Below are 23,849 nucleotides of genomic sequence, written 5' to 3'. Positions count from 1 at the left end.
TTCCTTTTTCCGTTTCATTGAGGTATAATTGACATATATAGCATAATCTGAAATTCGAATATATTTCAGGCTGATCACCACAATAGTCTAGCCAACATCCATTGTCACACATGTTACAAAAAAGTTTTTTCTCTTGTGATGAGAACCTTCAGGACCCACTCCCGCAGCCACCCTGAAATATGCAGGCTGATATTATTTATAGTCCCCATGCCATGCAGTGCACCCCCAGGACTTACTCATATTGCCTGCTTCAGGCAGCCACCCATCTGTTGTCTGTACCTATGAGCTCATCTTTTAAAATTTGTTTGTTTGGTTACTGTTTTGTTTTAGATTCCACATGCAAGTGAGATCATATGGCATTTATCTGTTTAGGTTTGACTTATTTCACTTAGCATAATGCTCTCCACAGGTCCATTCATTTTGTTCTAAATGGCAAGATTTCATTCTTCTTGATGGCTGTATATATGCCACATTCTCTTTATCCATTCATCCATTGATGGAACATTTTTTTCTTATTCTTCAAGGTAATGGGAGACAGGAATTCATGTAGATTAATATTATTATTTTTAAAAAATTTTACCATTCACTAACATTAAATATTTAGATGAACACATTACTTAATTTACCTCTTACTACTGACTGAGCACTGCCTACCAGATAATGATGGAATCAGTCCAATACCTGACCCATTAGGACATGATTCAGAAAAATTTGAAAAGTCTGTTCTTAAACACAAACAAGATATGAGTGGTAAATATTTTAAAATAGATATTTATTGGTCAGGGTCCTGGCAAGAAACCAATGCTACATTCACTCTGGATCAACTGAGAGTTTAATAAAGGGATTCTATGGTGTCAGCAGGCATTAACTGAAGGGTCATGTAGTATCTTTGGGCTGGCAGCAGTGGGGATCCTTTGTCATCCCTTGACCAGCCTGAAGAGGCAAAGGAAGGAGAGAGTTACAGTACCTCAGAGAGAACAGCTGCTCAGAGAGGACCACATGCAGGAGCCACTTGGTCATCGTGGGGCGACACAACCAACCTGCCGGCAGCTAGCAGGGAGGGAGCATAGGAACCTCACATCCCATCTCCGATCTCCTGCCAGCGCCTCCCACTGGCGGAACCCAGCTGGACAACAGAGTGCAGGGAGGCCCCATGAGACAGTCCATATGAATCAGCCTCCCAGGACCAGAACAGGGAGGCGAGGTAGAGAAGAGATCTGGGAAATAACCTGAAAAAGCCCAGCTCAGTGAGGTGGATCAATCCTTGGTGACAGCACAGAGTCACTCTTGCCGGCACAAACCGCTCCCACCGGGCCTGCTTCTCTCCAGGGAGGGTTGTTCAGGCCCAAGCTCCTTTCACATGATTGATGCCACAGGACCGTTCTTACCAGGAATTTTTCAGGGCCACGTTGTTGTCTTGAACCTGTTAGTTATGTCCTCTTGAACACATCTAAAATTGTTTGAGGTTTTCTAAGAAATTTTTTCTACTTGCAACCACAGGAGAAGTGATGAAGAATAAAAAAAGGGAAAAATCCCAAAACTTCAAACTTTATACTACAAAGTTTAACAAAGAAAGTGTTCTGAGGTCACAGATTTGGCTTTTTAAATTTATTTTCCTCAGGTTATTGATCTTGGTCATACTCAAATCTTCAGTTCTCTGGGGCTAGCAATTTTTGGCAGGAAGGTGCCAGTTCCCTCCAACTTCCTTTGCTTTCCAGAAATTCCTGTATCTGTTATCTTTTGCCTGGCTTTTAGCAAGGGCCACAAATGCAGATGCATATATAAGGCCTGATAGGAATTTAAATAGATTGGGCAGAGTGGAGACTGTGACACTTTTTGCGTACTGGGCACTAAGTGTTGTATACCTACAGGCGCTCCTCATTTTATTGAGCTTTGCTCTATTGAGGCTTTGCAAATTTAGTGCTTATTGCAAATTGAAGGTTTGTGGCAGCCCTGAATCCAGCAAGTCTACCAGCGCCATTTTTTCAACAGCATCTGCTCCCTTATTGTCTGTCACATTTTGGTCTTTCCTTCAGTATTTCAAACTTTTTTCATTACATTTGTTCCAGGGACCTGTGATCAGCGATTGTGACTTGCAGGAGGCTCTGATGATTTTCGGCATTGTTTACCAATACATTTTAATTAAAGTATATACCTTGTTATTTTAGACACAATGCTATCGAACACATAACAGACTAAAGTATAGTGTAACTGTACCTTTTATATGCCCTGGGAAAACCAAGGTACTCATTTGACTTGTCAGCTTTGTGTGATACTGGCATATTGCAGTGATCTGAAACCGACCTGCTGTATCTCCGAGGTATTAGGTTCTTCACTCATCACAGTGTTATGAGGGAGGCATGATTGTTCTGCCTATTTCTCAGGTGAAGAAATTGAGATGCGGGGTAGTTTATGCAGAGAATACATTTCCTGCAGAAGGGGAGCAGTAGGTACTTGGCTCTCAGTAATTGTCTAAGACTGTGGATCATGACCCTGTATTTTCTTAAGAACTTGAAACTTTGAATTTAACATGAACTCTCTTAATTAAGAATAAAAAACCTAGCAACTATTTAGAAATTTTAAAAGCACTCTGCAGGCCAAAGAAAGTACTTCTGTGGGTCAGCTATGGCCTTAGATAGCTTATTTGCAATCTCAGGTCAATGATTCTAGAAGCTTTTCCAGCAGTAAAGCTGAAATGTTTTTAATAAAAAATGCAAATAACCTTGGTAAATTAATATGGATCCGCTCTGAGCTGGAGGACAGCAGAAGCTGACCCTCTAGGCACCTGCTTTCTCTCAGCAGGAGGCCCCAGGACACCCCCATGCCACTCAAGAACAACTTGAAAGCCAGTTCTCACAGTACGTTAACCAAAAGTTGTCCAGAAAAAAACATGAGTGTGTGAGCTTCGTTTGCATTGCTCACAGGCGGCCAGACACCTGGCTTTCTCCTTTTCAATTACCCTTCTTTACAGAGAGTTGCCAGGAGGAATCTAATTTCACCTCCAATCATTTTCCCATTACTTCTATTTAGGAAAATAAAAAACCTTCCCTGGTGCTGAGTACTCACGTTGACACTGTAAAACCACTACCCAGTTGGAAGAAAATGTTTGGTTTGCGAAGTCCATTTACATTTCTTACTGTTTTTGTTTTTTACAATGTCAGGTTTGAAACCAACATACACAGTAATTAATGGCTGTGCTAGAAATACACCAAAAAGTCGCTTCCTGTCTCTGAAAGCTAGTTGCTACATACACACATGCATCTCTGTTCCAAGTGCTTCCCCATTGAGGAAAACGCCAGCAGCAATTAGGACAGACAAATGACTGTTTGGGTGACAGTTTTTTAAGAGTCAAGGGTTTTTAAAAGCAAATGTTTAAATAATCTTCACCATGAGCTCGAACTGGCAACCTTTTCATGTTGTGCTGTTGTGAGGGCTTCAAAAAACCTTGTAGCCATTCGGACCCTCTCGCATGTGGGCAGAGCAGTGACCAAGGCACAGCCAGCCTGGTGGGCTCCACTCTGCAAAGCAAGGATTCTGGGAGTGTCCTTGAGCCCACGTGCACCAGATTGACCCGGGAAGATGAGGGGCTTATCTAAAATGCAGAAGCAGAGGCCCCACCTCAACTGGCTCCATTAGCATCTCTGGAGTTTCAGGAGTGGCATTTGGCATTTTAACAAGCTACCAGGTGACTGGTGGGCAAACTATAAACTGGGAACTGTTACAACAGAAGGCGTGGAATAAAAACAGCAGGTGGCCACATTTCTTCTGCATTTCTGTGTGCGAGGCACTCTGGTAAGTGCTTCTCATATGCCAACTCATGTACTCCTCCTGGTAACCCTTTGCAAAGGAGGTGCCCTTATCCTCATTTGTCAGTAGAGGAAACTGGAGCACTGCGAGATGTCATAAAGTTCTCAAGGTTGTGTACCTGCTTAGTGGCAGAGCCGAATTTGGATTCCTGCACTTGGGCTTCAAAGGCCACTCTCTGCACGCTTCGCTGCTGTGGCCTGTCTCACGTGCTGGTCCCCTGCGGTGCTGGTTTAAAATGCAGGTTCTGGGGCACATCTCCCTGAGAGTGTGCTTTGCTGGGTCCTGGGGAGGCCCCATGGACCTGCTGAGGCTTAACGAGGATCCCAGGGAAGTGCTCCATGCAGCCTGTATTATTAGGCTTTTCTCAGGAGACTGACCCTCAAGTCAATTTCCCTCCCATCCCTCCTCTACAAACAGTCTGTGGTCTTTCCCTCTCCCCCAGCCAGCACATCACTCGTAACATGACCCAGAACCCCCCTGCCCTGTACTATCAGCCTGTGTCTTCTCACAAGGTCCTTCCCTGTTCCTACAGATACGCTTGGACAGCCCTAGTCTACAAAGCAAGACAACCTGTAACACCACAACCAACGCCGCCTCCCACCTCTACCCAAACTCTCTCCTTGGCTTTACCAACAAACCTGGTGAATTAACAGTCCAGCTTTGCTATCTCTACTTCCCCCTACCTTCGGTTTACTTCGCAGCCCACTCTGCTCTGGGCCTGGCAGCTCCATCCCCTGGATGGGGCTCTGGTGGCCTCTTAATCCCACAGTCCCCCCTCTGTGGAGCATGTCAGGGCTGACCACTGGTGATGCTCACTCCCCTTCTGTCTTGGCTTCATCTGTGCCAGACTTTGCTTTTCTACCTTTCCAGCAATCTTTCCTTTCTCCTACTGTTGAATCCTCTTCTCTGTTTGCCCCTTAAATTCAGGGGATCCCTAGGGTTCTGTCCTGGGTCTTTCTTTTCTCTGCCTCCTAGCAATGCCAGACTTCACTGGGGCTCCAGCAATCATTTGTGACATCTCTGTCCTGTTATCTCCTCCTCATTCTCTTGCTCTTTGACACTCTAGTACCTTATTTTTAAGTATCTTCTGGATAAGCGATGGAGGGCCCACAGTTGTTTCAAGCTGATCCCAAACAATTCATTATTTATGTGTCCTCTTCAAACACACTTTTAGCTTATTTTAAAAAATGCATATATTTCTGTTGTAGTTTCATCATCTACCCAGACCCCCAAATCAGAAAGCTGAGTCATCCTCTCTTTCACTCCATTTAATGGAGTCTTGAACTTTCTAGAAAATGCCTCCCTACTGCCTTATTGCCTTAGTTCAGGTTTACAAATGGCCTCAGGCGCAGGTCGGCTCTGGTTCCTCTTGCCTAGTCTGTCTTCAATGTATCACCAGATTTGACTTCCAAAGAAACACAGTTAATCATACTTGATCTCTGTTAAGTCAACATTCCACCTGCAAGCTCCAGTCTGAACACCTTGACTTGAAGAGCTGACTTCACCTCCAGCCCCTTCTCTGGTCCCCCCTACCCTGTTCCCCGCCCTCTGCTCTTGCCACCCTAGACTACTGCTCATTTCAGCCAGCCTCCAGGCTTCTCCATTTTCATAAGCCGACACCTCTGGCTAATGACCTTATTTCTTTTCTTCATTTGGTAAATTCTGTCTCATTTTCTAAGCCCAATTGAATGCCATCTCCTCCGGGAAACCCCAGTTTCTCCAGGCAGAGAGTAAGTTGCTCAGGCTTTGGCTGCTTAGGATTTGATTTGCCCCTTGCCCCTCTGAAACAGCACTCACTCAGTGCACCCTAATTATCTTTTTACACATCTGTCTCCATCCCGCAGGTGAGAGTATTGTGGGGCAAAGACCGCTGATTTGTCTAATCCATCTTCATAGCCGCAGAGCCTGCACACACTGGATGCTCCCTAAGTGTTTCCTGACAGATGGCAATTGCTCCCTGGCACTCGGTGTGCAATCAATGTTACAGTCCCTTATTTTTCGAAGGCCCATTAAGTCAAGATCTCACTTGCCAGGTTGGCTAGGCATTCTTTAGCAGGAAATTCTTTACCAAGACCAAATAATCGGTAATGGGACAGGGTCCCGCACACCTGCTTATAGGGGTCATCTCTGCCCAGGCAGACTAAAACAGCTCGACTAGCAATGGAAGAGTGAGGAAGAGCAGGCCTAGGCAGTCTGCACCCCATCTGTAGATGTGCCTGTCTACACTGCCTGCCCCTTCTGAAGCCTGCCTACCTCCAAGGCCCAGGCCGTAGTTACTGCAACCATTGGACACTCTGATCTGCCCTTGCCCAGGCTAGGGAAATCTCTAGCCTCATCTCCTTCCACCCGCAAGGGTCAAATTTCCTTTACTCTTCATTTCTCCAAATATCCAATTCATTGCTGTGTAGGCCTGGCCCAGGCACTGCCAACTCACATGTCTTCATGCACCAGAAAGAAGGATAAACTGGAGGCTGTTTTTCAGTTTTAGCTGATTGACACTATAAAGGAAAGTGGGCCCACTGTGGCGAGAAGGTTCTGGTTTTTCAAGAGATGCTGGGAATGGAGTTTTTATGAAGAACAGTTTAGTAATTAATTTTAAAAAATCAGTGTGAGATCCAAACAAACCAATTTGTGGGCCAAATTCAGCCAGTGGCTGGGCAGTTTGTGACTTCTGTCCTAGGCCTGTCAATCATGAGAGTTTTAGGATTTGACTCTGTGTTGGCCCACTCCCTCCCAGCAAATTTTCATCTTTCCTGGAAAATACAAGAGAGCTGCTTGTTCTCACTGGAGAATGGAGAAGCCAGGGCTGGCTGCTTCTCTTTGTAACAATGGTGGGAGTGCTGTGGACTTCTCCATGGTGGGCTATAGGAGCAAAAACTTGAAAAATAAAAACTAAGATGAATATAAGTAAAAATAAATAATTTTTAAATTATAATAAATTCATATTTTAAAAACCAATAATTCTAAATTACAGTAAAAATAAAATATAAATAACAAATAAAAATTAAAAATTAACAACAAATAAGTTAATTTCTTAATAAGTCTCCTTGTAATGTTTGGATATTATGGTAGAGAGATGAAAGTTATACCTTTTCTTCTAAGGGCCACTTCTGTATTTTAAGAATGACCTTTTTACTGTGTTTTAAACTATTTATGGAAAGGACCATTTTCTTTTATCTGTCTTAAATTTAGTAGTAAAATATAACAGAAAATTATTAGGAAAATGAAACAAAAAGATATATACGATGCAAACTCCAATTTTATTTTTGTATTACTAGATACAAGAGACGTTAGTCTGCTAAATTGCTATAAAGCAGTGGTTCTCAACCAAGAGAACCTGGGTGTATCTGGCATATATTTGTCTCCTGGGTATATCTGGCAATGTCTGAGACATTTTGGGGGTCAAAATGGGGAAGAGGCATGTTATTGGCATCTTGTGAGTAGAAGTCAGGGATGGTGCTCAATATCCTAGAATGCACAGGACAGACCCACGAGTCCCTCAGTGTCTGTCTGTCTTTACCTTTTTGTAGACCAGTCATTAGAACTTCCCAGACTAACGCTGGTCTGCAGATCACATTCCAAAAAGTAATATTCCAGAAGTGTTACCTCCACCTTTCTGATCACACCCAAAGCATGAGCCAACGTAGGGTTCCCAGAATGCTTAGTGTTATCCAGCGGTCCTAATAGCAGGTAGAAGCTACCCTGTTCAGAAAATAGACATTTATTTCTGAAAATGACATAACTGACCACAGTCTAAGTCCTCTAGTATGTAAATATGAGTATCCAGGAGTATCTCTAATCAGCACAGAAGAAGGGATACAAAAATCCCAGATCATATCATTCCTCACTGACACACACAATGTCCTTGTCCTTCTTGGCTAGTAATATTTTAATCAATTTAGCAGGCTTTCCAAGATTAGTCATTAGTTTCTCACTGATTAATAGGGCTTTTTATACAGATTTCAGGTTCCCACCCAAGACCTGGGAATGGCAGAGGGGTGCTAGCAATCTTTATTTTTTAGTAAATACCTTATGTAAGCCTAATAATTAGATCTGGCAAACACTGAGAGAAGGGATATCACATTAGACATTCTCCCACTATTTTCAAATCTCGTCACAATACAAGTCCTATTGATGGATTAATTAACAACTTCTTATTCAGAGTCTGGTTTGTGCCCAATGTTATAGGTTTGGGGCTCCACTGATGGAAAAAGGCAGAGGTCCCTACCCACACATAGCTTTTATATACTTCCTATTGCTACCTCCAATCTGTCCCCTCTCCCGGTTATTAGTGATGACAACACTTGCCCTGGTGGCAACACTTGCCATCTCTCACTTGGATTATTTTAATGGCTGGTCTCCTTCCCTCTGGTTACATCCAGTTGCTAGCCCTGACTCCAGCCATCTTCCTTAATGTTACTGCCTCTCTCCATCTGTCCCTAGATTAAAACCCGTCCCTGGGTCTCCATTGCCTACAGGAGAAAGTCAATGCTTCTAAACACAGTCTATACATTCTTCATGATCTGAGACTTGCTCTGTTCTCCACCCTTATCTCTGGACACCCCCATCTCCCTGCTTTACCCCCTCCAAGAAACACTGACCCTATGACTGATGCTGGGCCAGATGCCAACACTTTGCCCGTCTTGGTCCCTCTGTCTGGAAAACTGGTATTCTTTCTCATTTCTCCAATCCCACCAATATGATAAACTTGTATTCACTTTTCAAAAGTCAGCTCAAATTATTACCTCTTTACTAATAGTTGCTAACATTTATTAAGTATTTATTATGTACCACAACATCCTATGGAGTATGGGCTACTGTGCTGAAATGTTTGTCTGATTTATTCTTTATAGTAACTGTTGAGGAAAAGGAGGCTTAGCTAATTTCGGTAACTTTCTAACGGTCACGCAACAGGCAGCAGAGGTAGGACCTAATCCAAAACTAAATCCAGAGCCCATCTTGCACCTAATCACTTCACATTTCTCCTCTTTAGAGAAGCTTTCCGCATTGCTATCCTCTCCCAGGTTGCTAGTGTGTTAGACTATATTCTTGTTTATAACACTCACTGCCCCTCCGTGAGGGAAGGTTATTATTTTTCTGTTTTATTGGTGTCCAGGCTTGTCCCTGTGACTTGTTTTCCCCAATCAACTGTCAGCAGAAATACTGGATATTGCTTCTGAACATGAGTCATGGCATGGTTTGACTGTTAAAGGTCCAGAGAGAGGCTGCTCCAGAATCCTGCATTCTGGCTAGGTAGATTTATAAGGAATGCAAAAAAAGTAGATTTATCAGGAGTTGTTAGCCAGGATGATCTGAGAGCTTATTTGTTATGAAGCATAACCCAGGACATTCTGACATGGTTCATTGCTGCCTGCTCTGTAATACCTCTTTGTGCTTCTATTCTTGCATCTGTCATAACACATTTTGATTTCACTGTTCACAGATCTATTTCCCCTACCAGACAATGTTCTTTTAGGGACCACATATATTTGTGTGCCATGTTTAACTCAGTGCCTGTCATATTATCAAAACTCAGAGTTATTTGAATAGATGAGTAATCAGTGGACAAATAACTATCAAGTATCTCATTGTCTGCTAGCCACAAGAACTGTACTCAGTGTTAAATGGTTTTTAATATCTCAATGTCATCCTCTAAATCCCTTGATCCTAGACTTGGTGAGGCAGATGTTTTCCTACAATGCAACATCCAGATAAAATAAAACATAGAAGTTGTGTCACATATTGCAAAAAAGAAGTGCTTTTGAAATTCATGAGTTTGAATCCCAGCTCTGTTGCTTACTTCCTGTATAGCCTTAGACTTAATTTTAAACTTATAAGATGGAAGCAATAATAATTGCTTGTCAGGACTGTTGTGAAGATTACACGCCAAGCATTCTACATAGCTTGGTTCGTTGGGGCATTGTAGTTCATATTTGTTTTTTTGGTTGTCCCGTATCTATTCCTCCTTTCTGTACGTGTGGATCCCCTCTTTGAGTATAGTAAAGGTGAGGGTACTTCAGCACCTTGGGAAGCCAAATGGAGGAGAGCCATCCTGCCTTCATTCTTGGATCCAGGCAGGCCAATCAGGTGCACACACCTGATTCATTCATTCAAATAAAATAAAGATAAGAAAATGCATCCTGTCGGGGTACTTGAGCTGGGATCTGATGGTGGCAATGGGGCTTTCAGGGAGAGGGGGCATCCTTGGCTAGACCCTCTTCAGCAAAAACATGATTGTTCTACTTCCGATTTATTGAACTTCTGGAACCGGCTTCATTCCTGCTTGACTTCCGAGTCTGATTTTCCAACCTGTAGTCAAGTCTGTGTGCCCTTGATATCCTCCTAATAAAGTGCTTGTAAAAAGTTCTTTAGACAGCAGATATCATTTGGTTTGCTGGAAAACAATAAATGTTAAATCCCTTTCTTACTTTTTCTCTCCCCCCTCTCCACTTTTGTTTCTATGAATTGCTTGTAAATGTTCTTTCTCTTGGCCTTGAGTTCTGTGAAGTACCTAAATGGTGTTCCTTTCAAGTTTTTAGCACAAAAGTGTGCTGAGTATAGCCTAAATGATGTTTCCTGGCAGTTTTGAGCTCTGCTTAAAACTTATGAAGTGAACAAATGTTATTTTATGAAAAATTCTTACCTGACCAAACTCTTCCCTCTTTGCCCAACATGCACACACATTTAGACCAGTCCTATTGTCATCTATTAATTTGGAATCATCTTGGTTCTCTAACATAGCTGCTTTCTCTGCCTCTTTTTCTTTGAGGTGGGGGAAAGGGGGCAGCAGGTATTTACTTTGTGCCTGGTACTGTGTCAAATGTTTTTCTCACTATGGTGGAGATTGCTAGCTATGTACCAGTATCCATTCTCTACCTTTTTCTTGATAACAGAACCCCTAAAATGCCCAGATTAACACACACACACACACACACGCGCGTGCACACACGCACGCACACACACACACACACATTTCCCAGGTTCTCTTGAAGAGGGAGTATCTATTGAATTTTACATGGAAGTTGTTGATATGACTTCTAAGAAAGTTATTTTAAGGGACATGACTCAGCTTCCAAGTGCTGTATTTGTCCTTTCTCCCTTCCTTCTTCTTCTTGTTTGGGCAAGATTTAGGCTGGAGTTCTGGCAGCCATTTTGTGACCATGAGTGTTGATAAAATGAGAGTTCCTGTGGCCAGGATTCTCACCTGGCCCTGGTTGACTAGCTCACTGCACACCTGTGGGAAATACATTGCTGTTGACTCTATATAAACAGCCCTGCCCAGTGCTCTGCATGCGACATGGTGGCAGGGCTGCAAGGCTGCAGGAGAGCAGAGCAGAGTAGAGGCTAGAATGGTGGCAGTGCCAAGGACAGAGGCACAGAGGACGGCTGTGTGGACAGAGGGGCCCTGAGGCAGAGACCGGCTTGCTGCATGCAGACTTGCTCTGAGTGAATAGGATTTTAGTGACTGACCTGCCACCTGGAAATAAAGTTGGGTATAACCCTTTCACCCCAAGAACATTCTACTGTCATTTTCTTTGGTCACACTGAATCCATAGTGAACTTGCCTGGGGCTGAAACCCATTGGCAAGACAATGAGGAAGTCCTGAGGCTGAACTCCTGTAGGACGCTGGATGTCTTGCCTAAGGGTTTCAGCCCTGGGTACATTTACTATGGATTCAGTGAGACTGAGAAATGACAATGAAACATTTTTGGGGTAGAAGGGTGTATTACCTGGTTTCATTCTCCCAGCAATAGGTCAAACACTAGAATCTCATATGCATCCAACAGTCTGCAGGTCTGTAATCCTCCTCTCTCTCTGCCTCTGCCCAGAGCTTTTTATATCGTGACTCAGTTGATAATAGCTTATTCTATGGGTGTGGGAAAGTAGCCTAGCAGTAGACCAATTACATCGTCAAGTAGTTTAGGGTCAGGTGAGGATCCTGGCCATAGGAACTTGCATTTTCCCCACACTGAAGCAGTTAAACAGTTTTTAGGTCCCTGATGAAAACATGGAACTATAATACCAACTAGAGACTATCTACCTCCGCTACCTTCACATCAAGTGAGAAAATATTATTTAATTTACTTTAGTCACTGCTAATTTGGGTTTCTGCTACGAGCAACAAAAGTACTTCTTTATCAATGCATAGATCATCATGGAAACATCCTATATGGTTTGTTCTATTAATTCCATTTTACAGTATGTAGTCTTCGGCTAATTGTATAACTTGCCCAAGTTATTAATTCACTAGACAGTGTTGGATTCACCCAGTATTTGATCATCATTGACCTAGGTCAGCATTTGAATGCAGTGTTTGTCTGACAACAAAGACTAGATTCCTGATCATTATATTTTACTGCCTCTAAGTGAGCCTGCCACTAGAATTTTAGACCAATCCAGTTTGTGAGCCTCCTTGCTAGTCGTGACTGCTGGAAATGTTCCTACTAGAATGGTGTTCAGGATCTGCTTTCTTCTCTTCCATGTCCTGTCCAGCAAAAGGCACATTTTTCAGCTTGAAGTAAATTAGCTCAATGGTCATCTGCATGGAGAGATGTTGCTTTTTTCTTTCTCTGCTGCAAATGTCTAATTCCTTGGAGCATTCTTTGGGGAATCTGTTGCTGAGATGAAATCAGCTTCCAGTAAAGTGTGTATAATAGTAGGTATTTAACAAATGTTGAATGGATTTTTTGAATGAATGAGTGATGTTCTCATAGTAGTCTTGCTTGGGACACTGAGTCCCACATTCTTTCTCAAGTGCCATTTGTGTGTCCTGCCTTGTTATGGAAAGTAGAAGCTCCTCTATGAGGGAATCATGACTCTCTAGGTTGGCCTACCTTTGTTCTTATTAAGGAATCATTTTTCTGAAGGTTGTTGGTGAAAAGCTCTTACTATAGATTGCAGAAAGTGTCTAATCAGTGGATCCAAGGTAGAAACTAGGCACAGGCTTTGTAATTACAGAGAGCTATATTCCAGTTATCCTCACCTCTGTTTGTGAGCAAGTTACTTTAGCCGAGCCTCCTCTTGTGCATTTTTTAAAGGAGATAATAATAATTTCCATTCTTAAACAGATTCTAGGAATCTGTCCTAACTTTGACATTTTTAATAACTCTAGTTGTAGGTATATTAGGAATAATCAGTCCTTACTTGACAAAAAAGGTGCACTCTTTTCACTGATCAGAGTTTGATTATGCAAGCCAGAGGAAAGAGTTCACCTGCTAAAAAATGGTACTAGGCTCTGTGTAAAAATAAACCAGGATTTTTGTTTGTTTGTTTCTACCCATTGAAGGATCTGGATTCGTAATGTAGTTCTGTAATGTAGTTGTCATAAACATGCTTTGAAATGGTACTAACCGATTGCTCCTATTGTATCAACAACCCATGTTCAGAACTCCTAAGTGAATTTAGCTTTAAACATAAAGCTTGTTGGAGGAATGACAAAGAAGCAGTATTCACTGATTAAATTTAAATTTACAATAGGAACATGGCTGAAACCCAGCTTCCATGAGCTTTCTGGAAAAAATGCAATGTTGAGAAAATTTTAGTTTGAACACCAAACAAACACTGGGTCTCTTTAATTCACCACCTCCTGTTGCTCATTATCACCTGGCAACAAGGTGCCTTCCCCTTTTCTTCTCCAAACTTGGACTTCTGCAGAGGGAGAAGGCTGAAACTGGATCTGAGAAAGGAATTCGCTTGTAGAACTCCTAAATGTCAAGGCAGTACTGAATGAATGGGTAGCAGATCCTGTTCATGGCAGCTGCCCTAAAATAGGTTCCCTGAGCTGATGGCCTGGAGCAGGCATCATATTTAGCTTAGGGCTTCTCGGGCCAGATCAGACCCTGCGAAGTGGTCACTACAAAAACCTGGATGCTGGGAAGGTCACAGGCCAAGGCTCACTCACCTGCCTTGCCCAGGGTCTACCCAAGGAAGGCTGCAGGGGGTATCCTGCCTATTCCTACGCAGGCAAGTTATCCCGCTCCTGCACACAGTTTCCACCCCTGCCCCGGAGGGCGGAGGGACTCTGGCCCTAGGGCAAGTCGTGGCACGCAGCCAGCTGCATGCCGAGTATTAATAGAGAGCCGCGGGCGGCGGGAGGCTGGCGTTGCAGCCGGGCACCGCCGACTGACAGGAGCCGAGCGCGCCCTCGTCCCTCCCTCGCGGTGGCGCGCACCCAGCTGCTGCCGGGCGCACCTGCGGGTCCCCAAGGGGGGCGCTGCCCGGGCAACTGCCGCCGCCGCCTAGACCTCGTGAGCCGCGCGGGGGGCAGCCCTGAGCAGCGATGAGCAGCGACCCGGACCACGAGGGCCCAGCGGACGGTAACCACGGGCCCCGGCGCGGCTGCGTCTTGGTCCTTAACCGCCCCCCGCGCGGGTTGATCTGGGGGACGAGTGGGAGGGTTACTTCCCTACAAGGCGGCTGGGCGGGTGCGTCCCCATCCTCGTGGATTTTTGCGCCCTTTCCTACACCTTTTCAGGTCATTTTAGAATTAAACAAGTTAACTTTTTTTTTTTTTTCCAACAAGGCGCAGAGAATTGCGCTTGGGACGTAAACGGACTGAGCGGGCTGGATAAATAACCGCGCAGATTGGGGTAACCCTAGACACAGGGCAGTGCCTTCCCTGAAAGAGAGGTGCTTTGGCTTCAACTTCGGGACGTGCACATCACACCACTCCCCCAACCCCCCGCAACCCCCGCCCCCTGCTACTCTGAGCGCAGGGGCTGAGAGAGGCTTCCTGAGCCCTACGGAGTTAGTGATGTCCCAATGTACTTCGGATCGGAGCTTGGCCGTGGGGCCGGGACGTTAGTGTTTGAAAAGGCACTGTGCCTCAGGATTCCCCAAACTGACTTCATGGCTTGGGTGTCGTTTAGTTCTACTGTGAAACAATGGTTTCCAGCTTTTGCGGAGGGAGGGGTCTCAGGTTGCTTTGATTATTCAATGAAATACCTTGAGCCCTTTCCGTATCAAAATTCACCTGTATATGCATGCTTGGAGGTTTGCTGAAGATTTCAGACTGCCTCCGTGTACCCCCAAAGCTATGAACCCCTGCTCTGAGAGGCCATTACTATTGCTATTTGGATATTATCACTAACTAGTTGTTGACCGCTTAGGAGGAGCGTTCCTCCAGGAATAACTCATGTTTGCATCTGTAACCCTTTCAGATTATACTGAGCAGGGTTTAATGAAGCTGCCTTAAGTTGAAACTCTCTGGGGGCTTGGGCTCAACAGGTGAGTCAGGCACACAGCCTTGGGTTCCTTGTGGATGAGTCATTTTCAGGGTTGGGAATTGTGCACAGTAGTCAACAAGGCAAGAACCACTGTGCTTCAAGAAACACTTTACTCGTTCCTTTAAAAGCCCCAACGAAGGTCCCCAGCATCATTGCCTCAGATCCTCTTTAAAAAATATTTTTAAAGAGTTGCTTTGTTATTGTTTTCCTTATCTGGCATAAAACACTGGCACTTTAAACTGCTGGAGCGTTTTGTGAAACTATTGCTTTTGTGTTTCTAGGGTCAGCACACATGGTGGTTTAAGACATTGGGCTATTTGAGAACTGATTGAGAAGCATAAATTAGATTGTTGATTGACAAAATTGCTAATAACATGGCAGGCTTCTTTATGTGAGGCAAGGGTGAGCAGGTTAATTGTATCTCATTACCTTACCCCTGCTTGTTTTGCTTTTAACCTCAAGTCCTGTTTTAAAGTCACCTTTTAGAACTCTCATAGAAACCTAAAAAAAAAGTATCTATTCTTCCTAAATTAAGCATGTATCCTTGTAACCAGGTATGTCTGTAGCTTGTGATGACTTCAATAGTTGCCATTTTTGAATAGTGAAGTTCGAAGTTTAGCCTTAAATATGAATTCTTGAGGACACCAGAGGCTTAGGCTGCTATCTGTCTGGTCATCCTTGAGCAGGTGATAAGGTGATAACATGTCTATAATAACATTTAATTGTGCCAAATGTTTGCTATGGCATCTTGAAAGAGTATAAAATATAAATATCTGCCAGAGTTGGTATATTTGCAAGTATTGTTGACAAGATTGTGAAGGTGACATTTGATGAGTATGTTAAATGATATGCCTGTGTTAAACAAACTGTCTTATTGAGAATCTGTTACAGACCTATACATTATGGAAGAATGTCATAGAGAATCTTGTTGCAGATAAGGAGTTCTCTTCTACTCTTCATGCTTTTATACAGTTTGTGATCTTGCCACAGTATATCCCAGAGCATTTTAGACAATTAATTATATCAGATTGAAGTATTAATCCCATTAAAAAAGAAGTATTTGAACTCAATATATTTTCTTATGATCTGAAACTGTATCACAAATTTGTATGTGGAAACTTCCACATAATTTGGCCAGTGAAGCCATTGTTTTTCTTCTTATTTAGCTTTGATTCTCTTGAAACACTTTCAAAATGAAAAAAATTTAAAGTTTTCATTGGGGTGGGGACAGAAATCTTTTATGTTGAAAAGCTGACTTTTATGTCCTAAGTCTGATATGTCATAGTAAAACTGAAGCCATGATATTCAGGAACAAAATTTCTGTGTAATTGTTTTGTCCTCCCTATCTCTCTGTTTTCTTTCTCTCTGTCACCCTTTCACTTTATTAATCCCTTTTTATCCTCATTTAAATGAAACCCACTGCAGGCAACATTTATTACCCAAGCTGATGCCTCATTGGGATAAGAAGTGCTAACATTTATTTAATACTTACTATCTGCAATGTTGAACTACAAGCACCATCTTATCTAACCCTCACTAACAAGAGGAAATTATTATAGTCTGCTTTTTTTTTTCTGAGAAAACAGGCTCTGAGAAGGTGCCTGTCAGCTCTGAGGTTCATTCCAGGGCTCTGACTCCAGTGCCCACACCCCTAACACCTAACCTGGCCCATGGCCCATACTGCCTCCTGCTGGGCTGTGAGAGTGAATATCCACAGGTGACCTTGAGCAGCATCCTTTGCCTGCTATGCAGGGACCACAGGAAAAACACTGGAGAGGACCCTGGAATGTGGCTTTAAGCTCACTGAAGTGACAGCAGTGTTCTTCCCTCTTCCTTTTAGGTGGGAAAGATGGGATCAAAGACTGTCAGTGTTCAAAGGTCCATGTGAGAGGCAGGGCTAGAGGTGGCAGTCCTGTGGACAAAGCTCACATGGTCCCTCTGGCCCAGGTAGGGACTTGTGCTTTGTCCCTGTATGGGAAGATTCTGGTTGCTAGGAAGGGGAGAAAGGTTGGTCTTTCTGCAGGAAAAGGGCAGTGTCCCATGGGACACACTCTTTTAATGGCCTTTTTCTCAGTATTACCAGTGGATGAATTTTCTTAGGCCATGGCACATGGGTCCATTTTAGAAGGTGGTGCCCTGGAGCAGGAGCCCCATAGTGGACCATAACTGTTCTGTGTGGGTAACCGTGCAAACAGGGAGAAAGAAGGCATAGCAAATGCCCTGGCCCACAGCCTGCTCCAACTATTATCTCTGGATACATAATTTATCCTCTGTGAGTCTCAGTTTCTTCATCTGTAAAGTAGGGATAAAAACATCCACTGATTAGAAGTATTGCAAGGATTAGAAATAATGTACAGCATGTCTGGCAGGTAGTAGGTTTCCCATAAATACATTTATTATATCCAGAAAATTGGATGTAGAGGTTAAGAGGTAACTCTCACAACTTTACAGAGAGCTCAGGGGGACATCATTCAGCTGCATGATGCTACCGAACACAGATTACCTATTGCTGCAAGAAGTCTGTCTGCTGTGCGATCAGTCACACACTCTCGGTGTTTTGGCTTCTGTTGCTGTTATCTTCGCTTTCATTTTTGGGAAAGACTGAGGAGAAGTTAATTTGTATATTAAAACAGAAGAGTGAGTGAAGGGTCCAGGTGATTCATGGAGAAGTGATTTTCAGAAAGCAATTTGGCCAGTGGCATTGTGGAGTTACCCTCACAATTAACTTCAAGATTTGTACCCTGCTCACTGATCTTTCTAGTGCCAGTAACTTGGAAAACCCCTGTAATGCCCATATCATAGTACTTTTCAAAGCATGTTGTCATATTTTTATATTTCAACCTCCTGCATAAAGGCCATGAGGGCATGGACCACTTCTTTTTACTGACTTGTTAGGGTGGTTCTGCTTACCGGGTATGGAAATCTGTCCAAGGCGCGGCACCAAAATATGTTAGGGAGAGTTGGATTTGGTGACGCAGGGAAATCAGAGGACAAAGTGAGGAAGGAATTCATTAAAGTAAGAGTGTTAAAGAATGACAGAATAGAATACTAAAGGAAGTTCATTGAACAGCTACTCAGCACGGGGCACGACCCCTGCTAACTCCTTAAGCCAGGGTCACCTGGCGTCCAGCACCCGCTTGGATCTGCAGGGCGTGGCAACTGAGTCCCTGCCACCCCAGGCTTTGGGGGAGCTGCAGAGCACTGGATGGAGTGAGATTCTGTTCTGAGAACTTCCTATAGGTAAAGAAGGGAGACTTTCAGGCAGTTTACTAAAGAGCATGACTGTAAACTGCAGGTCCTGGTCAGCAAGCGGTAGTAATTTGCAAGCCCAGGTCTGGGCTCTCAGCTGCCCCTCTGACTTGTCTGAGATTGGATAGAGTGAAGGTTAAAGCTAGAATTCGGAGGATTAGAATGACAAAGCAAAGTAATAAAACACTACTGGAAAGGCGCAGAGACAATGAGTTTAAGTGAGAAATTTATTTAAGGCAAAAGGAGCACACTTGGAGAAAGGGGAGTGTGGGCTGCCCCAGAGAAGAGGTGCCCCTGAAAGATTGAGAAAAGATTAAAAGGAAAAGCATCTAGAAAGTGTGGAACCCCAGAGAGAGGAAAGCCGGGAAAGGCCAGGGGTTCCGTCTTTTAAGGATTCTTTAGGAATGTGACTAAGGGTGGGGGCGCAGACTTGTTAAGTGGTTTTTGAATACTTATAATTAACTTAACACAAGGAACTTTCTGCTCTGATTTCTCCCTGGGATACCAGAGTCTTGGTCTGGGAGCAGATCAAACAGGCTGCCTGCCAAGCCCCCCAAGGTGGGCTGAGCTCTTGTCTGTTTGCTAAAGAGTAAGTTAAGAATCTTATGTTTTTAACTTCCTGGCTATTAAAATAGAATATTTAAGATGGAATCCTTCCTGTCTTTCACTATGTTGTTTACAGCTGGGCCTGCATGCTAAATTAGTTGGCTAGGTTATAAACTACTTAATTACGGCCAGAAGGAGAAAAGAACAGCATATATATATAGGTAAAGGTAAAAAAGCCAGCTGGGCCTCCATGATTAACACAATAAAGACATGGGCTATGCTGAGGTACCTTCCTTTATCTGGGAAATATCCAAACATTCCAGACCAAGTTGCTCTTGGCTTTTTAAGATTTAATTGATTAATTTTGGGTCTTATTTTTTAGTGGACTTTCTGGCCTTTTTCTCTTTCCACCCCACTCATATCTATTTTCCTGCCTAACAACTGGATCCCCAGCAGCTAGCAAAGTGTCTGGCACATAGTAGGACCACATATTCAACATATGTTTGTTGAATAACAGAGTGGTGGGAGGTAACAGTACAGGATGCCTCAAATACTCTGCTGCATTTAAGTGTTGAATTTGTACTCACTTTTTCCTACTCAGAGTTGTTCATGATAGTGAAAACTTGTAAGTGTTTACATGTCAAACATTAGGGCATTATTTAAAACATAAATACTCTATAAGCTGTGTAAGATAAATTCTAGCCGAAATAAGCAGGCGACGAGAGGCAACAAAGGGCCAGGCAGTTTATTTGAGCAGAATTCCTGGGCGAGGTTTACCAGTCTGAAACACAGGCTGTGGAAGTTGTGCCCAAGAGGGGAGGCAGGGAGTTTTTAAGAGAACAGGGAAGGGAGGGAGAAGTGGGCCACGCTAGGGGTATGTGGGGAATTTTTATTGGCTCAGGGTCGGGTGATGGACAGCCAGAGGTCTCCTCCTTCTGGATGGAGGGGGTCTCCATCCAGGGTTTTAGTTGGCACATCAGAAGGATGGAATTCAGGAAGAGCTGTCCCCTTTCCATATAAGGCACGGACCTTGGGGTCTGTTCTGTTCTCCTTTTATGCTATCTCTCTGTTCTGTTTGCATGTCCTTGTTTTTCCTTCCTCCAGCCTAACAAGCTGGATAGCTTAAATAAATAAATAATTAAATTTAAATAAATTGTGGTAGGCTATAAAATACTGTTTGAAGGCATTCTCATTTTGGAAAATGATTAGGTGATTAGATATTTGGAAAATATCTAGCAGATAATACAGGATTAGTAGGTGTTGCTTCTGAGTAGGTGGGGTTATGGATATTCCTTAAATTTCTGATATTTTTGGTGGGTTATCTCTCTGATTTTGTGTAATTTGAACTTGCTTTCTTTTATAAGGGGGAAACAATCCAGAAATATGTACAACAAAACACTATCATAGATCATTTACTGCATCACTTAATTCCTTGTCACTGGACATGTAGTTTATCTTCTCAACTAATTTTTCAGATTTGCCTTCCTGTCTTTGACCATTTAAATAATTTCCAGCATCTCAATATTACAAAATAGCATAATTGATTTAAAAGAGATAGCACTGGTAATGAAACTAAAAGTAGAAAAAAAAATTAGCTAAGTCAAAGCCAATGACAAAAGATTAATTTTCCAAGAATTGTCATGTTGAATAAATAGCTTTGCTGTAAATCATAGTTAAGGTAAGTTTTAGTCTTCCTTCTGCCCTTCGCTTTTCTTCATTTATTATGTAAAGATGTAATGACAGTTCATGAATACCTAACTTGTAAATGTTCCCTAATATTTTTGTGTATGAACTTGAGGTGCATTCAAGGTGGCTACTGTTGAGTATCTTTTGTTTGCAGTTAGCTTCAGGAACAAGATCCTTTGTAAAGAAGGGTGGTTTCTTTCCTTTTTTTTAGAAAGAAAAAAATCACCATCATTCAGGAATAAAGGTGTGCATGAGTATCCTTTAACCTTACATATTTATACACTCTACAGAAGTTATCGTGTTGCTTCTGTCCCATCCTGGGAACATTGTGGTGTCATTGCTTTCTCATCTCTCTTTGCTTCTTCATTTTTCTGACTGAGAAGTGGGATCGACCAGCAGGACCACATTTCTCTTCCATGGGGGAAGTTCTTTTCAGTCTAGAAGGAAATCTCTACCTTGTTTTTGAGTTTTTCCCTCTGTGAGAGTCTCGCTGAATGTCCGTAAGATGCCGTCCCTTCCCTGTTATCCAGTCCTACTGCACTTCTTCTCTAGAAGCCCTGTCTCTTGATTTGGATTGCTCCCCCCATTCCATCCCACTGTGGTAGAATGGATAGGGAAAGGGGCAAGTCCCTGATGGAAAATAGTATCTCAAAAATAGACATTATATTTTCTCCTGACACTCATGGATCCGTGCAGCCCCTTTTCTCCCCTTCCCACATGCCCTTGACCTTGAGCTTCTGATGATTCCTGAGGGATTGGAACTCCACGATGACTGTTTCCGTTTTGTGTTAATTAAGCTTCTGCTCAGATGAGGAGCTGATCACATGGAACACCTAGCTATCATTTTGTACTATTGGAACCACTACCCAGATGAAAGAAGCATCATTTTGCCACTGACCTAGGGGCATATGTCATGTGCCAGCCTCCAGTCACAGCCTTTCCCTAAGTGACCATTACCCTGAGTTTGATAGTAATTACCTTCTTGCATTTTTTAATAGTTTAACCATCCTAGTGTGCATTCCCAGACATAAAAATTTAGTCTTACCCATTTAAAAAATTGTGGTATGTCTTTTAATTTATGGATTCGCCCTCTGGTCCTTTTCTATTCTTATAATGTATCTATTGAAGAGCCTTAACCATCTGGCCTTTAGAATTCTCTGCAGCCTGGATTTTGCTGCTTCAATGCTCATGGCTCATCATTTCCCTTGAAGACTGCTGTCTTTGAACTACAGGTGATACTACCCTGGCCGTTCTTCCTTTTCTGTCTTCTTGGCTGTGTTAAATTTCTTAGTCTAACCCTTAAATTCTAGAAACAGCCATGAGAACATTTTATCTATTAGGCTTTTTATTATTAGGCAATAAAGCATTTTATTGAGCTTTTCCCATTCAGTGCCTCAATTTTTGCATTAGCTTCATTAAGCATTCTAATAAGTTGGCTCAAAATTGATACCCTCATTTACTAATTACTTCAAATGTTAGTGATTTAGGGGCATTATGGGGCATTTTACAAACATTTATATTTTAAGCCCTTTTTTGATCTATTTTTGGAATTTTTTATATTTTCTATTTTATTTTGGTTTCTTAATTCATTTTCAGGCAATTATTTCTCTCTAGCATTAGTAATAGTAAAATGGTGGAGTGCATTAAATGTTTAGAAATATGGCTTAGTTTGAAAAATGTAAATGTTGGTTTACTTATAGTAGATTACAGAATAGTTTGTACAGTTAGTCCATTTTGTTAAAAAATGATTCACTTCTATATAAGGAACAGGTACATAAAGAATATACACTTAGAGATTCAAAGTAGTTATTATTGGTGGATAATGGATTCTTTCTTAATTTCTTCTGCTTGTCTGTAGTTTGTGTAATGAGTCTTCATTGCTTATTTCTGACAAAAAATTAATTTGGTAGCAGACAGGGTTAGGGATGTGTTTTTTGTTTTGTTTAAATATTTTTCTCATTCGTTTTAGGCCGGGCTTTCCAGCTGTATTCATCTGGTTTGGTTTTTGTCTTCTTACACAGATATGTTCAAACAGATCTTCACATTGGAATCTAAATATGTTCTAAGTAATCCTCTATTGCTGAATACTTAGGTTGTTTCAACATTTTTTAATATCACAAGCAAGATAGAGGAAAAAATAATTGGTTGAATATTAACTAAAAATACAGAAGCAAAAAAAAAAAGTGGGAGAACACCACAATTTTTTTTTTAAATGAAATGTTTAATAGTTTACTCAGCATTTAGCAACCTTCCCCAATTAGGGGTACTCCATTTATGGAAAAATTACATGACAGTAATGATTTTGGTGGATAGTGTATATGCAAAAGCTACTATGATTCGGGATGATTTTTTTTTTGAGAGGGCATCTCTCATATTTATTGATCAAATAGTTGTTAACAACAATAAAATTCTGTATAGGGGGGCTCAATGCTCAATGCACAATCATTAATCCATCTCAAGCCTAATTCTCGTCAGTCTCCAATCTTCTGAAGCATAACGAACAAGTTCTTACATGGTGACCGAATTCTTACATAGTGAATAAGTTGTTACATGGTGAACAGTACAAGGGCATTCATCACAGAAACTTTCGGTTTTGATCACGCATTATGAACTATAAGCAATCAGGTCAAATATGAATATTCGTTTGATTTTTATACTTGATTTATATGTGGATCCCACATTTCTCCCTTTATTATTATTATTATTTTTATTTTTAATAAAATGCTGAAGTGGTAGGTAGATGCAAGATAAAGGTAGAAAACATAGTTTAGTATTGTAAGAGAGCAATTGTAGATGATCATGTGTGTGCCTGTAGACTATGAAGAACACCACAATTTTTGAAAAGGATTAATAATGTTTTAAGACATAAAATAGGGTTGAAAATTTGCCCAGGAGTGCATTAGTGTTACCAAACCTTGGAAATCCAGTGACTGGAAATATATATTTTTTTTGACAAATGGTCATCTTAACCAATTTTCACTTGGTCAGATTGCTATTGGACTAAAAGCAGGCTGCTGTCAGGGCAGTGAGAGGGAAGGACAGGGTCTGAGCTTTGTTCCTTATAGACCAAGGCTTAGTTTCTGACTCTGACAGCAGTGAGGCTCCCTTCTGAGCATCAGTTCACTCCCCAGCACAGTGGACGTGATGAGAGGTAACATTACTTAACTCATGGAGCTTTGTGAGAACATATGTAAGGTAGCTGGCACATTGAAGATAAGTATTTCTTCCCTTCTTCCTTCAATAAATATTTACAACACTGAATTATATGGATAAACATGCAGGGAACTCTGGGGAGTATGTTTTAAAATAAGATTTAGTTTAAAGAAATCCTCAGA

The 23,849-nt window shown here is 42.1% G+C and overlaps 1 protein-coding gene across 4 annotated transcripts in view; it reads left to right on the top strand.

The window, feature by feature from the left end:
• The first annotated feature begins 13,905 nt into the window (after positions 1-13,905).
• Positions 13,906-23,849, top strand: part of GADL1 (glutamate decarboxylase like 1) — a 158,856-nt gene continuing 148,912 nt past the window's right edge. For all 4 annotated transcript variants that reach the window (XM_073222837.1, XM_037008624.2, XM_037008623.2 and 1 more), the window contains exon 1: positions 13,906-14,124. Coding sequence is in view for 3 of the 4 variants with exons in the window: in XM_037008624.2 (XP_036864519.2) it covers positions 14,088-14,124 (37 nt within the window). In the remaining variant the exon portion in view is untranslated. The remainder of the gene's footprint in view (positions 14,125-23,849) is intronic.

The sequence above is a fragment of the Manis javanica genome, chromosome 15, assembly GCF_040802235.1.
Source record: "Manis javanica isolate MJ-LG chromosome 15, MJ_LKY, whole genome shotgun sequence".
Lineage (NCBI taxonomy): Eukaryota > Metazoa > Chordata > Mammalia > Pholidota > Manidae > Manis > Manis javanica.
Note: the sequence above shows the minus strand (reverse complement) of the source record. Positions and strands in the feature narration are given on the sequence as shown.